Source organism: Acomys russatus, chromosome 2, assembly GCF_903995435.1.
Source record: "Acomys russatus chromosome 2, mAcoRus1.1, whole genome shotgun sequence".
NCBI classification, from domain to species: domain Eukaryota; kingdom Metazoa; phylum Chordata; class Mammalia; order Rodentia; family Muridae; genus Acomys; species Acomys russatus.
In genome coordinates, this window is record NC_067138.1 from 42,164,933 (window position 1) to 42,182,923 (window position 17,991).

The window sequence follows — 17,991 nt, forward strand, 5'->3', positions numbered from 1 at the left end:
AGATAACATTACCTTAACTTGAGAAAAGCCCAAAAGATTTCCACTAAAATGAGAAATACTGCAAGGATTTCTAGTTTCCTCACTCCTTGCCTAAATAGTACTTAATGTCTTAGCTAAAACATTAAGACAAGTGACATATGAAAAGGATACAAATAGCAAATCATCTTGGTTTGCAGATAATATGATTCTACACATAAAAGACTAAAGACTCAACCAGAAAAATCATAGAGCTGATAAATACACTCAACAAAATAGCAGAAATGAAAATTCACAGAAGTTAGTAGCCTTCTTACATAGAAAGGAAGCATGAAAAACACACCAACAAGGAAACCAAGAAGATAATTCCATTAAAAATTGTCTTTTTAAAATTGTGACTAAATCAGACTAAGGAAGTAAAATACTTTCCACTGAAGATTTTAAGACACTGACAAGATAAATTGAAGAGGGAGAGACCTGACATGTTCAGTGATTAATGGATTAAAATTGTGAAAGTGGCTGTACTGCCAAAAGCAATTTACAAGTTCATACCAGTCAAAATTCCAGTAAAGTTATTTACAGAAATTGAATAAATAAAAGCAACTGTAAATTTAATATGAAAACAAAAGACTCAGGATAGCCTAGACAAATCTTGATAATAATAAAAAGCTGTGGGAAGTATTGTCATCACAAACTTAGAAATATGGATAATAAAAACAGAAGGTAATGATGTACAAATACAATTTAATCGGTGGATAATAATTCAGGACTCAAATACAAAGTGAAGATCCACACTCCTTCAGCCACCTGATTTTTGAAAAAGTAGCCACAATACACACTGAAGAAAAGGTAATTATCTTCAATATATGATACTGTTCAAACTTAATAGATACATATAGGAGAATGTTTGCTAGTCTTTCTGGACCGAGGTTAACTCAGTTGGAATGATTATTTCCAACTCCTTATATTTAGCTACATACTTATAATTTCATTATTCTTAATAGCTCAATAATATTCCATCATCCTCAGTACACCCAAATATGCCACATTTTCGTTAACCATTCATCATTTGATTGACATCTAAACTATTTTCATTTCCTGGATGTTATGAATAGAGCATCAATGAACACGTATTAGCATGTGTCTCTATAATAGGACATAGGGACCTTTGTGTATATGCCCAAGAATAATATAACTGGCTCATATGTAAGATATGTGTTTAGCTTTTTGGTTTCAATAGTAGCATCCAGTTTGCAATTCCATAAATGCTCTCTAAGTGTTCCTATTTGCTCATATTTATGCCGGCATTTCGATCATTGGTTCTTTGATTCTTAACCTTTCTGATTAGAGCAGGAAAAAACTCAAAGTAGATTTATTTGTTATCTCCTGATGGCTAAGAATGTTGATCGTTTTTAAAAATGTTTCTCAGCCACTTCTATTTCTTCTTTTGAGAACTCTGTTTAATTCCATGTTCCAATTTTAAATGAATTGTTGTTTAATTTCTTGTGTCCTTTATATGTTTTAGACACTAGCCATCTAATGGAGAGCTGATAAAGATCTTTTCTGTGGCATATTTCTAGTCGCAATATTGTCAATATTAAGTTAGGATTACGCTCCTATGGCTTATTTATAATGATATTAGTAAGAATTATTTCCATATATTTTAATATATTTTGAAATTATTAAAATTTAAATATCCATCAGCCATTTCTATCACTAGTTACGGCTCCAGTAAAAATTTTAATCCTATCATTCTACAAGAAACTTTTTAAAAATAGAAGAGGAAAAAGCAATATATGCTTCAGAGGAACAAAATGAAAGTGACTGCTCTTGGTGGCTTCAAATCTGAAATTCCAGTCCTTCAGAGGCTGGAGGACATGAGTTCCAGACTATTCTGAACACATACATCTCTCTTTAAGAAAAATAGGAAAGGAAGAAAGAAACAGAGGAAGAGGGAAAGAATGATTCTTGACAGACAATGTAAAACACTATATTGTACCTAAGTGATAATGACAAAGATATCTATAAATAAAGTAATGAAGATATTCAGATCCTTAATTGTATCCACCAGTGATCAATTTATCATAAATCCATAAATAAGTACTGATAGATAGTAAGGTTGAAAATGAATATATCCCTATCAGCATATGTAAGGGCATTTGCAAATGTCAACATCAAAAGCAACTAGTGTTTAAATGGCCAAAGGAGGGGGAGAGAAATGAAATCACCTTTTTTAAAGTTCCAGAGTTTAAGAAATGCAAGATTCATAATGAAAGAAATAAATTTCAAATGTCTATGTATAAACCATTCAGGAAACTCAGTTTTAGCTTTGGGTTTAGGGATTTTTTTCCCAGGATCATATAACCAATGGGTACTCAAAACTACACAGATAAGGGGCTATGTGGTTAAATACCTGTAGGAAATACTATATGAAAATTTGTCCCACCTCCATGGGTTTGGATAAGAGCATAGGCAGGTTTGTTTGTCCCTGTGCTTCCAAAGCCACATGGTACCTGATTGGAGTATGTTGGTGGGCATCTGCAGACTTTTTCATTTTACCAGGAACAATGTGGTATGTTTGAGATTTAAAACCAAAAGAGAAAGGCATACTAGGGCATGCCTCTGATCTCAGTATTCCAGAAGCTAAAGAAGGGGATCTTGAGCTTGAAGATAGCCTAGGCTAAAAATAACCTAAAACTCAGCCAGAACTATATAGCATGTTCTTGTCTCAATAGTGATGATGATGATGATGATGATGGTGGTGATGATGACGACAATGAAGAAAACAAGTGAATATTGCCAGATAATGGTATTAAAATTCACTAAAAATATATGACTTGTCATATTGTAAATGATAAACCTAAATAATTAAAATGCCTGTCATATTAACTTTTCTTAGTCATCATTGCCTTCTGGGCCTGTTCCAACATGAAACAATTTCCAAACCTTTTGATTTTGTGTCCCTCTATCCTTTCAACAGTTATTGATATCAACCAAACTGAGTTTTTCTCTTAAAATTTGTACTTCTTTATGTGTCTTTGTTATCAAAATACTTTTCATTTTGGTAATATGTAAAAAATATGTCTCTTCAATTAACTGTATTGCATTGGCAAAGCACTTGGCTTGGGTTGTTTTGACTGAGCCTTCTTTTGGCACACTGAGTTACACACAAGCCCTTGAGTTGGGTTGTGTAATCAGCTGTTCTCAGTCAAGATCTGACAATAACACATTTCCCTTTTCTGCCTGGATGATCATTCCCGTTCACTTTCTAAACATGGCCAAACAAACAAATCTCGATTTTTCAGTTTGGTTTTACTGTCTGTTAGAAAGCAATCAACTAACATTTGCCACAGTAGGTAATACAGCACGAGCTATTAAACACCATTTTAATGAATGATATTTGTAATGCACCTCATCAGTTTTAAATTATATTCCATATATTTCTCAATTACTAAATCTTTATAATTAAAATCAAAACTCTGTAGTAATTAGTACTTTGTCGTTACTGAAATATTTTATTTTAAGTGATATTAAAATACATCTTATTTTACTGCCATAAAATCAGCTAATATAGCATTTCAAACCCAGAAGATGTTCAGTAAAAATATTAGCTAACTCAAATGGCGATATTCTGACGAAACGTTTATGAAGGTTGTCTTTGATGAAATGGTTACCTAACTCATAACTCTTGATTTTTAGGCATGGACAATGGAGTCCCATCCTACGTTTTACAAAGAAATAAGTTGGTTGCTCCAGGAATTTCACAAAACTAGATTTCAACAGGACTCAAAATAAAAAGTAAACAAAGTCCGGAGTGGGAAAGGGTGATCAAAGTAGAGAATCCCTGGAGGGAAACTCATTGTTGTTGCTTAGTTTCATCACTGTGGTGCAAAAGCTGAGTCCCAGCACCGCGAACCTTCACCGGATCGAGCCCCACCCCTGCATGCTCCTCACCAGGATTAAAAAAAAAAAGCTGTCCCTCAAGTCCCTCCAAATACTACTGAAGATCTCATACTGTATACATAATGATAAATTTTTAAAAAGAAAAAAGTAATCTAGTAAGAGTTAAATAAACCAAATGAAAAAGAAGTAGGACATTTGATTAATTCTACAAGTTTTTTAATACTTGTGATTTCATATTGAAGACAGACTTTCAGGCCCTTTTGTCATTAACACAATGTAAGTGCTTATGTCACTTATGATCATCTCAAATCCAATTAGATTTCATCTTCCTATACAGTGTTTAAATATTGTGGATTTTCAGAATTCTTAATGGGCAATGTGTTACAATGACAGAGCTCTCTCTGATCTCTTGTAATGACAAAACAGTAAAGTAACTATTTGTTTGTCTAGACAAATTTGGGAACAAAAATTACATTTGCAGTCTTGATATTCAATCAGCAAAATTAATTCTTTGGGGAAAATGTACTTTGTGCTAAAAGAAACTACATGAACTGGCCAGCATTGGGTTTAATTATTTTCCTTGCAGGGTAATAAATCATAGATTTTGACTAAAAAAAACCACTGCCATCACAGCAGTTATTCATCAACAAATTTTAAAATACCTACAAATCTTATGTACACCTTTGTCTCTTGAAAAAGAAAAGGAAATGAGTCAATTCCAGAAAAATGTGAAGCCTAGTTGGAAAATTGTCCATAAGCCACAAATTTTGAAATAGTGTGATGGTTTCTGAAGTAGAGGAGGGTGTGGAAAATGTGAACACATGGGCCAAATTTGGCCCAACATCTATGCTAAAGAACTTTCAAGGTAAGACTGGTTTTCGCACCTTTAGAATAAGAAAATTGTTATGCAATAAATAAATGGTATGCAGTCTATATTTAAAAATTATTCTCTGATTATTTCCTGAATGATTATAGATATTTAAGATAATAAATTAATATTGATTCATGTGAGGAAAGAGATAGTAGTTATAATCTAAATTGGTACCAAAAAAAAAACTGATAATGAATGAATTCAGTTTAATGAAAGTTTGGAACCTTTGAAAAGTGGAAATAACAAGCAAAGAGGATCAGCGAAATAATGACACACTGACAACAAATTTCAATGACTGAGACAGGGTAGATATGAGAAGATAAGTCACACTAAAACGTGAAGCAAGCAATATTAAATTTATATTTAAAACTTTTGAAATTCTACTACCAATAAAGGGGAAATGTGCACTATTTCAAAGAAGATGACTTCAAAGAATACTGAAATATCTGATAGTACAAATAAGAAAAAGCAAAAAAAGACAAAAGACTGTGAAGGATGGAAAGTGGCAAAGTACTAGCATTAAACAGGAGATAAGAGGAAAGTTTGAAATTGCTCAGAGAGAAAACCTCATCATGTGCAAACTAACATCATTGGGACACACAGGTGCTTTCACATCAGGAATGATAATGGAAGACAGAGATAATGGTATGACACTCAGCATGTACAAGCAACATAATCAAATGCAGATCCTTTACACACCAAAGATACCTCAAAAAATCAAATGACAGTAGTTAAAAGTTATAGAGGAATACGTATTGCCAGTATACCCTCTAAAACCATAAAGAAGACTTTGAGTCTCAGCTTCTGTTTGGAGGCATTGCTGGGTGAACCTTACCAGAGGACAACTCTGCTTGACTTCTGTGTGCAAGCTTGCAGAGTATCCTTAATAATGGCAGGGGTTGGTTCTCTCCAATGGGGTGGTCTTCGGTTGCGACAGGCATTGGTTGGACCTTTCTTAAATCTCTGCCATATCTGTTCTAATATATATATAATTGTTATCCCCTCACCTGTATCTTCCCGTTCCTACCTTCTTTCCTTTTTCTGCCCTATTCTTCTCACCTAGACCTCTGACAGAGAGGGCCCTTCTCCCCCACCATTGGCCCACAGCCTATCAGGACTCACCAGGATAGCCTACTTTCTCTTCCTCCCTGTGCCCACATGGTGTCCCTGCCAAAGGGAGGGAGGTGCTCAAATTGGGAGCACTGTAGTTTATGTCAGAGGAAGTCCCTGCTCCCCTCACAACCATGAAGAATTATCTGTCCATTGGTTATATCTGAACAGGAGGTCTAGATTCCCAGCATGCATTGTCCTTAGTTGATTCAATAGTTTGTGCAGGCCCCCGTGGATCCAGATCTACTAGTCTTGATGGTCTCCTTGTGGTGTTCTCTACATCTTATGGGCCTGGCTCTCTGAGACAAAGACACTCTTGCCCTCTTTTCAATTACTTACCCCTAGCAGGACTGACTTCCCAGGCCAAATGGGAAGAGGACACAGTTTGTCCTGATATGACTTGATGAGCTGGGGTGGATGGGAAAAATAGGGGGGGATAGGAGCAAGGGAAGGAAGGTAGGACTAGGAGATGAAGAGAGATGGGGCTACAAAAGGCCATAAAGTAAATATATATTATAAAGAAAGAAAGAGTAAAGAAGCTTCTTCAACCTGAAGTAGGAAGTCTCAGGTGATATAGTAATTTGAAACTACTTGACACAACAAAAATTTACCACTAAAAGCAAGAAATAGAGTTGTAAAGGACAGTACAGACTAATATTTGTATTTTTACCTAATTAAGGAGTTATTGAATAAATAATATGTACAAGTGTTGACTTTCTAACAAATAAAATTGTAATGAAATATGCCAATAGCCACATAGAAAACAGACAGGGAAAACAGATTAATGAAGAGCTATGATAGAAGACCTCAGAACCACAGAGATAAACTAGGATGGCTAGAAAATGATCTTTAAAATCACAGAATACAATAAGCACTATAAAAGTATTTTTTCTTCTTTTGTATATTTTTGAGAGCTACCTGGTTCTGACTAATTAATGAGTACTGGAATTAAAGATGTGAGCTACCATGCCAGGGTCTTTCTTTAGAAATTATAAAAATAATATCAATAATAAGTTCTTTCGCTTTTTACATGTAAAAAAGTAATATAAATGAAAGCAATAGTATGCAAAGAAAACAGAGTTATAGAATAACATTTTAGATGCATCTAGAATTAAGGAAAATTTAGTATGTTAAGTTAAATTGAGATAAATACATTAAGCATTACAACAATTAAACAGACAAAAACAGCTGAAAGTCATTGAAATAATTAAAATGTTACATTATTAATAATGACTTAGTTGAAAACTGGCCAGTAAAGGAAGAGTGCAGGTAAAGAGAGTAAAAGTCGCAGTACAAGGCACAGGATATCCCACTTCAATGTGTGGATCAATAGGTTCCAAGAGACACTCCCAAAGCAATACAGGCTGCTGCCATTTTTCTTGGCTTCTTGCTAGAACTTGAGGGTAAGATCCTAACTGGACTCAGTGAGTTCAACAACATAAAAAGAAGACATTAAATTGAGAAGACAGCATGGTCAAAGGAAGGCAGCCGAGGTGTTGGAGAAAGGTGGGATGTGATCAACATAATTGTATATTTGAACAAAATTCTTAAAGACTCTTTTAAAAGAAAATCAAAGGGCCCTAACTGAAGGTTCCTTGAGGTATATTTCCAACTTCTTAGGACCAAGACTTTTGGTGACCTGCAGGACTTTAAGACACTGACACCAAAACTTTACTGTACTTCAGAGCCTGGAACTCCAGCTAGTGTCAAAACCTGAATCTGATGGCTGAAGCACCTGTGGCTTTTGGTGACTAGATATTATTTACTTTTACTGCCATTAGTATTTTCATATATTTTGTCTTCTAAAGTAAATTCATAGCTACAGGGTTTTTTTGTTTGTTTGTTTGTTTCACAAATTATGTTTATGTCAAGTTCTACTGGAGAAAAATGAAGACTGTTTGCCAATAGAATCAAGATAACAATCAATGGTGTCTTTAGATATGTCTATGATATGTATTGGAACAGGTTGGCTAGTAAGATAAGCAGCTATTAGCCATATTTTGATAAAATATAACACAAAACAAAACTATAAGCATCCATAGCAAGCATGGTCATCCAATGCCTTCATGTATGAGGCCAGACTGTAAAAAGCTATGAGAAGCCTGAAAAGTTCATAGAATCAGAAACTACCAATGATAACTCTTAATGTTATTAATCTTTTGAATAATTAACAAAATCTCTCTGAAATGTTGTGTAATACACATTCTGTTGTTTTAATTAACGTTTTACTTTTTACATATATATTTATATTACTACACATTCTCAAACTAATTCCGAAATAGACTTTGTATGCTTTGAAATCATTCACTTCTGATTTTAAACTCAGAAAAAAAGAAATTTAATTTCAGCTATACATCTGTTTTCTGAGAATAAATCTGTACAAATCTTAAGTCAAGAAGTATCATAGCTGATGCTTTTATTTGATATATTGCTCATTTCTATAAAGAAGAAGGGATTACTCTGATGGAATATATTCCTAACCTGGATTTACAGCCAGATCTGTCATTTTTATCTATGGAAGATAAATCTCATCTAAACCCTTGTATATTTATGCCCTAACATTTATATGCTTAGTAATGAGTGAAAATATTATTTCTACATCTTCAATGAAATAATAGAGTATCTATCACAGTAGATATTTTAACAAATGTTATTGCTTTTCAAAATAACCAGATCTATCAAATGTGTTGTGCCTAGTACATTTTTCACTCTTTAATGGGAAATTTAAATATTTTGGATCCCTGTCGTATTTTGAGAAACATTATAAATAGTAACTAAATGTATAAAAGTCATATAATCATTTAACCATAATAAGTATTATTCACATCATTTAAAACAGCTTCAATACGATCTTCTTTTATATATACTAGTCTTTGACAGTAAGTTTATGGCCAATATTTAACACATCTGATATAAAGTAGAAAATTTATGATAAACTGAAAATAACTACATTCATCAAGTATTTCTCTGCAATAAATATTCTGAATTTCAAAAAGCTAAGTTTCTATTTTTAAAATATAGTTTACTACCTGATATCCATGACAAAAAGAAAAGAAGAAAACCTTTGTATTCATACCTTGTGAGTAAAATGCTTTATGCACAGCAACTCAATGTAGTTAATCTTTTCCTTAGCTGACTTTATAATGTTCAGGAATTGGTACTCATTCAACATAATTAGTATTTAGTTTTTATAAGCATGATATGTTTAATATACATGCAGCACAGTTTTGAATGCTGTTTTAAGAAATAATATTATAAATATGAACTGAAGATAAATTTATCAAATCTGAGCAGTTTATTAGAGTATTACTGTTGTTTGAAGCCTAAGACTGTCTTTCACAGGAAGATTCTATGCCATACACTAAGCTGAAACTCACTTTCTTATTTTATCTAGTGATTCCACCAAAGAGTATCTTAGCTGTGTTCTAAGATGTTTAACTCAGAATCAAACTCATGGGAGCCTTAATCTCATTCCTAACATGAAATCAGCCTTCTGGCCATCACAGCTTGGTGGGCTTTTGGTAGCAGTGTTCCTTGAAAGGTTTCTTCTACTATGGTGGTCTGGGTATTTGTTCAATTAGTGTTTGAGAGGAGAAAGTACAAGCAGTCACCCTTAATTCTGCTATCTCTGGTTGAGCAATGCAAACTCCTTACTAAAGACAGAAAAATCTCACCCACATCCTTTCATAGGTCTGCTTTTTTTGACCTCTCTTGTTTACTTGGCTCTCATAGGTTAGTAAATGATGCAAAAGGACTCCGTACTATCTGTGCTTTCAGGTACATGTACTCTAGGGAGTTCAGACAAGCACTCCAGATTGGCTAATCAAATCGTAGACTTTCCCTGTTTTTTCTTTTATTGAGATTCCACATTCTCCAAAATTATAAACTAATAAACCCAACATAATGCCACATGTAGAACATTCCACAACTGACTCCAGTGACAAATCACAATCAGAATAGAAGTACACAAAAAATAGTGTGTGAACCACACACAGAGATGTGCAGAAGGTAAATGTGAGGTGTTTCAACTTTCTATCCATCCCAAAGGTCCCTCTATGTTTATATGAAATATCAAAAAAGCTATAAGAACTGAATCTGAAATTTTTCACTGGTTAAAAATAACATAGTTGTTGAATGAAAACCTTGCTGCTTAAAAACTTAACCCAACCAAAAGAATGAGAAAACACTGACTATAGTGGCTTCTTGACCTCCTTTGTAGTTTGGACCTTACTCTAAATCTGTGTGCATCAATAAAAGTGTGAACAGCAGGAGATATAGAGAGATATGGAATGCAAGCTTGGACTGAAGCTACTCTCAAAGCAAAACATGTTCTTTTTTTAATTTAAAGGGGAAGCATTTTAAATATATTAAATAAATAATATATAAAGGTATATTATTTATATTATTTAAAATATTAAAACCATAAAGACTTACATATCCAATAATATAATTTTACATGAAGAAACAAATCTAAAATTGAATTAATCTCACCATGACCTGGAGGAAAAATTTTCCATTTACTAAATGCCACCAGATCGTATATATATAAAGTAGGCCACTTTTCATAATAAGGACACTTGCGGATTAATTTAAACATTTGCACATCTTCACTTTTAGCTTTTTTCTGAAAAAGAATGTCAGATTTCAAAATGATATCATTTAAAAATTAACAAAAACAAAATAAAATAGCAGAAAAAAGAAAGTAACAGCTATATGGCTATTACTCAGTGTAAGGTACACTTGAATATCCTTTGGCTGCCACTATGACCAAACTGAAACTCTAATCCTCAGATTTGTTTACTAATATTCTCAAGAAGTCCCATAATGCTTTACATCTCTTTAATTGTCTACACATTCTAAAGCAGTTATAAATGAGACTCAAAGGGTATCTAAGGTGTGTGTGTGTGTGTGTGTGTGTGTGTGTGTGTGTGTGTGTGTGTGTGTGTGTATTTGTGTGTAGTCATATAATTGATTCTCATGAGTGAAAAGTAAAAATACAAGAAAATATTTTTAAACAAACCACTCTGAAATTCAAACATTGATATCTGGTATTTGAGAAAATGTTGAATTCTGAGAAAGTCACATGTTTACAATGTCACTACATCAAAGAAAATATATCGCTCTTTGAGATACTCAGCATGAAATGGGATATGTCCTCATCTTCCAGAACGAGCACTGGACCTGCAAGTACCATGCAGGACCTAGATCTGCATTAGATCCTGTCGAGAAGACTGAGGACCTCCCAACCCCACTGTTTCCATAAGATGCTTCTATGCTCTAAAAGTAGTGAGGTTGGACTAGAAAATATAAATTACATAAACACACTGTCTTAAATAGCAGAATTGAATTGAGGGATTAAGTTGAAGCGACTTTTCATATAGTCCTGATTTTGAAAGTTTGTGTGAATTTGAAAGGTTGCATGCCAATCATTCTTAGCTTGCTTCTCTTTTGTGATAAAACAAAATAATCCAAAGCAACTTGAGGAAGAGAGCACTTATTTCAGCTTACAAGCTACATTCTGTCATCTAGAGAAGCCAGTAACTCAAAGCACGAACTTGGAGGCAGGAACTGAAGATCATGAATAAAATGCTGCCTACTGGCTTGCTCTCTCAGCTGACTCAGCTACCTTTCTTATACTGCACATGCCCACCTGTCCAGAATAGTTCCACCAGTGAAGTGGGCCCTCATACCTTAATTATCAATCAAGAAAATGTCCCTCAGATATTTCCCTGGGTCCATCTTATGAAGCGGATTTGTTGAGGGCTGTGCAGCAGGAACAGCAAAACAGCTTTAGAACTCATGGATATAGCCCATAGGTTAGCATACCCATGAAAGGTGTGTCTTGGTGAGGCATAACCTTGAGACTATGTGTCCTGAGGACCTCATGATGTTGTGGAGCATAGCTCTGCTTATTACCCTATGATCCTGATAATTATCCTAAAATATGAATTGTGTGATTACTATAAAGTGGCCTCCTAGCCCCTCACTGGGCAGTATCATTGGCATGCACAAGAACAATGATTGATCTCTTTCAGGCTTTGCTGGTGGAGCAGATTAATTAATGATTCAACTACTAGCCTCTAAAACAACCTACAGATGTAAATTGTTAACAATGACTACCACCCTTAGAAAGAATTTAGAAAAATAGATTGTTTAGCAAGGTCAGGTAAAGATAGTTTTGCTATTGGCTCTGATGCCAAAAATCTTCAGGAACACTTTGAAGTGAAGAAAAAGTAAACTCTTAGTAATAAACCTAGGGACTTTTGAGGTTGATGAGCAAAGACAATAACTAAAAGATAATTGATTCTTTGTAACTGAAAACTGCAGTAAAGAAAAGCTGGCTGAGAAATTACCTTGTTTACTTATATTCTGTTATTTTATAACAAGTTACTTAGTTAAATACATATGGGTTTTTGGAAATAACATTTTTTCATGTTCATTTCCTACCCATAATATGTAAGACATTTGATCAAGTGAGGTACTGAGGAACATATTTTTCTTACATATACTCATTGTAATATTCACTTAAAGAAAATAGAATGTAACCACATTGGGATTTTTGTACTGCCTGTAAGATCTTGTTTGGGTATATAAGCTGAGGGAGAAATAATAAAAGTGTTAGAACTTGCTCTTCAGAGTTTGTTCCATCTGCCAAAGTATATATGTATATATCTGTATATATACACTAGTGGATGGGGTTGGAACCCACTTTCTGGAGTTTGTTCCATCCATCAGGATGTATGTATGTGTATATGTATGTGTGTAAGGTTGTTGTAATCTATTTCTATCCACTCAATATGTGAATGTATGTATGTATGTATGTATGTATGTATGTATGTATGTATGTATATGAATGTGTAAAATAGGAGAAGCTTGAGATAAGATGCTTGATGGAATGTACCTGCTGGAGTCTGTTTTACTTCACCATCAAGTGTGTGTGTGTGTGTGTGTGTGTGTGTGTGTGTGTGTGTGTGTGTTTCTTTTCTCTTCTTTTTCTTTTTTAGATGCTTTACCACCATCTGTGGAAATCCCAACTAGGAGCCATTGGCTCTCGCACCCACTTACATTGCAGCTATAAGCTCCCTCCAGGAAGCTATGAGCATTGTCCCACCACCAGCAATATAATGCTGGCCCCTCAGTCTACTACTATCAGTGGCAGCCATTGCAAGTAACAGTGCTGGCCTGGAAAGTTGCCTTCAGAAAATGTCTGTAGGGTTACCAGCCAGCCACCAGATCTATGCCCCACCTCAGTTACACCAGGGGATGGCAAAACTGGCCTTTGATATTCTGGCACCTGAACAGATGGACCTTGATAAGAATTCCCCAACTAAGAGTCCTCCTTCCAATATGCCTGTGTGACGCTGACAGAATGTTATTAGCACAGTTTCTGAAGCAAACAGGTATAGACTGTTGGGGGCCTGAAGCAATAGCTCTGTCACCCATCCAATCATTCTGTAGCCCCATAAAATACCATATAAACTATCTATTTGCTAAATGAGTGAATTTGAAATTCACAGAAAGATTAGGAGTGCTACTAATGGACACCCTCAGAGACTCTGGCTTTCACACCAAGCCCCGAAAGGAGCTACTGGTGTGCTGCTCATCAAGAAAAACACAATTTATGGTCTCTACAATAAATTAAAATTTCAAGAGTAAAATAGATGTGCACCCCACACCAATTTTAACTTCCTATACTCCGTTGTAGGAATCTTAAGGATCTCGCAGTCATCCTCCATCACAATTGAATTCAGTGCTTCACCCTTTTCAGTTGCAGCTGGAGCTTCCAGTGATCCAAATGTATCCCACCTTTTCATCTGTAAAAAGTATCAAGATGCACATAGACTTCAGCATTATTTATTGACATGGACTTATACAGACACTAATGTGATTTATGTGAAGAGCCCAGGTGATTCTGCAAGAGGGTCGCACTCCTAGTTCCAGTGCTATGGAAGATGGACCCTCTGGCTTTGCCTGGATGGTCCCTGTGTCTCCAAACATGCCTTTTCATAAAAAGATACACTTGCTATTCTTCATCAATACATCCTGAATGAGGTAACCCAAGTCCAAAAAGACATGCATGGCATATACTTATTATGGTTATTAGCCATAAAGTACAGGATAACTATGCTACAATCCACTGATCTAAAGAAACTAAGTTACAAGGAGAACCCAATGGAGGATACTTGAATTTCACTCAGAAAGGGAAATAAAATAGGCATTGGAGGTGGATAGAGGAAAAAAACTGTGTAGGAGAGATGATAGAGAGGGGACCAAGGGAGGGGGATCATGAGTATGGAGAGCAGGGAAGAGAAGGCTGAGTGAGAGAAAGGGAATGCCAAAGACCTGAGATAAGGAATGATCCAGGACATCTGTGGGAGTTGCCCTAGTTGATACTTCTGGCAGCATTGCATACGGAGCCTGAACTGCTGAACTCTTGTAGCCAGACAGAACTTCAAGTGGAGGGATAAGGACACCAACCCACCCTCAAAGCTATCAACCAAAATTTGTCTTGCCTTCAGCATGTGCAAGGCCAAAGATGGAGCGAAGATTGAAAGAATGACAACCAAAGACTGGTCCTACATGAGACTCATCCCATGGGAGAGAACCAGTCCCTGACACTATTAATGTTATTCTGCTATCCTTAGAGACGAAAGCTTAGCACAACTCCTCTGAGAGGTTTCACCCAGAAGCTGATAGAAACAGATACAGAGAAATACAGCCGAACATTAGACAGAGCTCGGGGAGTTCTATGTAAGAGTTGGAAAAATGATTGAGGTAGCTAGAGGGGTCAAGGACTGCACAATAAGATATACAGAGTCAACTAATCTGGGCCCAAGTGGGCTCACAGTGACTGAACTCCCAACCAAAGAGCATGAAAAGACTTGTCCTAGGCCCCTGCATTTATGTAGCAGATACATAGTTTTATCTTATGTGGATCCTCCAACAACTGGAGTGCAGCCCTTTCTGATTGATGGTTCCCTTTGGATCCCATTCCTCTAACTGACTTGCCTTTTCTGGTCCCAGTGGGAGAAGATGCACCTAGTTTTTCAGTGACAATGTGCTAGGAAGGATTGGTACCCTTGGATACTTCACTCTTCTCTGAGGAGGAGGAGGCAGAAGAATAAGAGGAGGGACATGGGAGGGACTGGGAAGAGAAAAGGGGGACCATGATGAGGATGTAAAGTGAATTAAGTAATTTTTTAAAGAAAAATTGCCTTGGTGGCACTCAGAGGAAGGATAATAGGTCATCAAGAAGAGATTCGATACCCTATGAGCATATACAGGGGGAGGAGGTCTCCCTCAGTCACAGACATAGGGGAGGGGAATGGGGGGGAAGCAGGAGGGAGGGAAGAATGAGAGAATACAAGGGATGGGCTAACAACTGAGATGTAATTTGAATAAATTAATAAAAAAAAAGAAAAAGAGAATTTGCAAGATCTTGCTTCATCCATTAACTCATTCCTTTTAAGTTCCAGATAAATATTTGATATATAGTCAAAAGTAATAATTATATGATGAAAAAAGTGTTCAAATAGTCAAAATACTGCTTAATAATAATAATAATAATGTGTTTTGGTAGTGAAAAACAAAATGAATACAGCGTTATGCGATGGATAAATCATTCATCTGTGTGTATTCATGTACAGTTATCTAATATGATATGTGAAATATTAATATTAATATTAAACAGAGAATGTTATCAATAGAATATATAAGTCATCATGGTAAAAAGAGACAATTCATATCCACATTGAGTATCTGCTATGCTTTTCTAGAAAAAATATACAAAATATGAAGGAAAAGTGACATATTTACATAAGAATTTGGACTTCTTTGAAAAATCAAATCAATATGGATATTTAAGTTACTGTTTGATGGGAGATAGTCACTATTCTATTTAAAAAACAGAGAAAAGGTGATTTTTTTTTCTTTGTGATGAAATAAATAGTTAAGCTTGACATAGTAACCTTGAAAGAAAGAGGATATTTAAATGAGAAGACCACTGAGGGAGGCCCAACTGTTCCACAGTGCTATGTAACTGGTATAAGATCATGAAAGGCTGAGTTCTGAAGCTTGTTAGAATATAGAATTGAACATAAGATGTATTATCATGCAAGGTGAGAAACTGGGATTGATCCCAAAGCCTAGGAACTCTGATGAACACTGGGCATGTAAAATGCAGACAAGAAAAGCTACATCTACTACTCTGTGAAAGAAACACAAACCTTCCTTTTTAGCTGTGAGAGTTGGTAGAGTTTTCAGAAATGAACAAGCTCGCCCTGCAACTTAAATGTGTGCAGAGTGCCCATTGTCACATAGTGCAAGACCCACAGATGATTAGTTAATACAAAATCTAGTAACAATACAGGAAGGGACATATTTAAATTACATATAAGTTTAGGAGGAAAGGAAGTCCCAGCTAAGGCAAGTAGCCTTAGGATGAATAATCAACAAGACAGACAGACAGACAGAATCTAGAGAGTTGTGTGATCTGGATCCAGAGCAGTAGCAGACTGAGTTACTCCCATTTGCTCCCTATATGTGAAGAGTCAAGTACAAAGTGGCCAAGAGTATGAAAAAAAATTCAAATCTTTAAAGAAAGAATTTGAAGAAGATTTAAGAAGATGAAAAGGTCTTCCATGTTCATGCATCAGGAGAATCAACATAATGAAAATGGCCATATTACCAAAAATAATCTACAGATTCAATACAATTCCCGTAAAAAAAAAAAAAAAAAAAAAAAAAAAACACACACACACACACAATTCTTCACCGACCTTGAAAAATCAATTCTCAACTTCATATGGGAAAATAAAAAACCCAGAATAGCTAAAGCAATCCTGTAAAATAAAAGACCCTTTGGAGGAAACTCCATCCCTATCTCAAGATGTACGAGAGCCAACAGTAATAAAAACAGCATGGTACTGGCCTAGAAATAGGCTGGCTGATCAATGGAATCGAATCAAAGACCCAGAAATAAACCCACATACCTTTGGAAGCTTGATTTTTGACAAACAAGTCCAATGTATACAATGGAAAAGGATAGCATCTTCAACAAACGAAGGTGGTATTCAACAAACTTGATGGCTACACGTATAAAAGTGAAGATAGATCCATATATATCCCCCTGCACAAAACTGAAGTCAAAATGGACAGAAACACAAAATCAGACAGACTAAATCTGTTAGAAGAAAAAGTGGGAAGAGCCTTGAGCTCATTGGCACAGGAGACAACTTCCTGAACAAAACACCAACAGCTCAGGCCCTAAGATCAACCATTAATAAATGGGACCTTATGAAACTGAAAAGCTTCTGTAAGGCAAAAGACACTGTCAAGAGAACAAAATGACAGCCTACAGACTGGGAAAACATTTTCACCCACCCTACATCTGAGGAAGGCCTAATAACAAAATATATAAAGAACTCAAGAAATTAAATACCACCAAACAAAATAATACAATTAAAAATGGGGTACAGATCTAAACAGAAAATTCTCAACAGAGGAATATGGAATGGCTGATAAACACTTAAAGAAATGCTCAGCATCCCAAGTCATCAGGGAAATGTAACTCAAAACAACTCTGAGATTCTATCTTACCTGAATGGCTAAGATAAAAAACTCAGGTGACAGCACATGCTGGCAAGGATGTGGAGAAAGAGGAAGACTCATTAATTGCTGGTGGGTGTGCAAACTTGTACAGCCACTTTGGTAATCAATCTGGAGCTTTCTAAGAAAATTGGGAATAGTTTTCCTTCGAGACCCAGCCATACTACTCCTGGGAATATACCCAAAAAATGCTCCACCACACAACAAGGACATTTGCTCAACTATGTTCATAGCAGCTTTATTCATAATTGCCAGAACCTGGAAACTACCTATATGTCCTTCAAATGAACAATGAATAAAGAAACTGTGGTACATTTATACAATGAAATACTATTCAGCTATTAAAACAAGGAAATCTTGAAATTTTCAGGCAAATAAATGGAATTTGAAAAGATGACCCTAATGAGGTAATGGAGACCCAGAAAGACATGCATGGTATATACTCACTCATAAGCAGATATTAGTCAAACAATACATGATAACTACACTACAATACAGAGACTGAAACATCAACCAAGGACCAT

At 35.4% G+C, this 17,991-nt stretch overlaps 1 protein-coding gene across 1 annotated transcript in view; it reads right to left on the reverse strand.

Annotated features, from left to right (window-relative positions):
• The window catches only part of Cnbd1 (cyclic nucleotide binding domain containing 1), a 332,377-nt gene that overhangs the window by 106,986 nt on the left and 207,400 nt on the right, over positions 1-17,991 (reverse strand). The window contains exons 8-9 of the mRNA XM_051155903.1: positions 13,537-13,674; positions 10,352-10,484 (exon numbers count right to left, since the gene is read on the reverse strand). Coding sequence (XP_051011860.1) covers positions 10,352-10,484; positions 13,537-13,674 — 271 coding nt within the window. The remainder of the gene's footprint in view (positions 1-10,351; positions 10,485-13,536; positions 13,675-17,991) is intronic.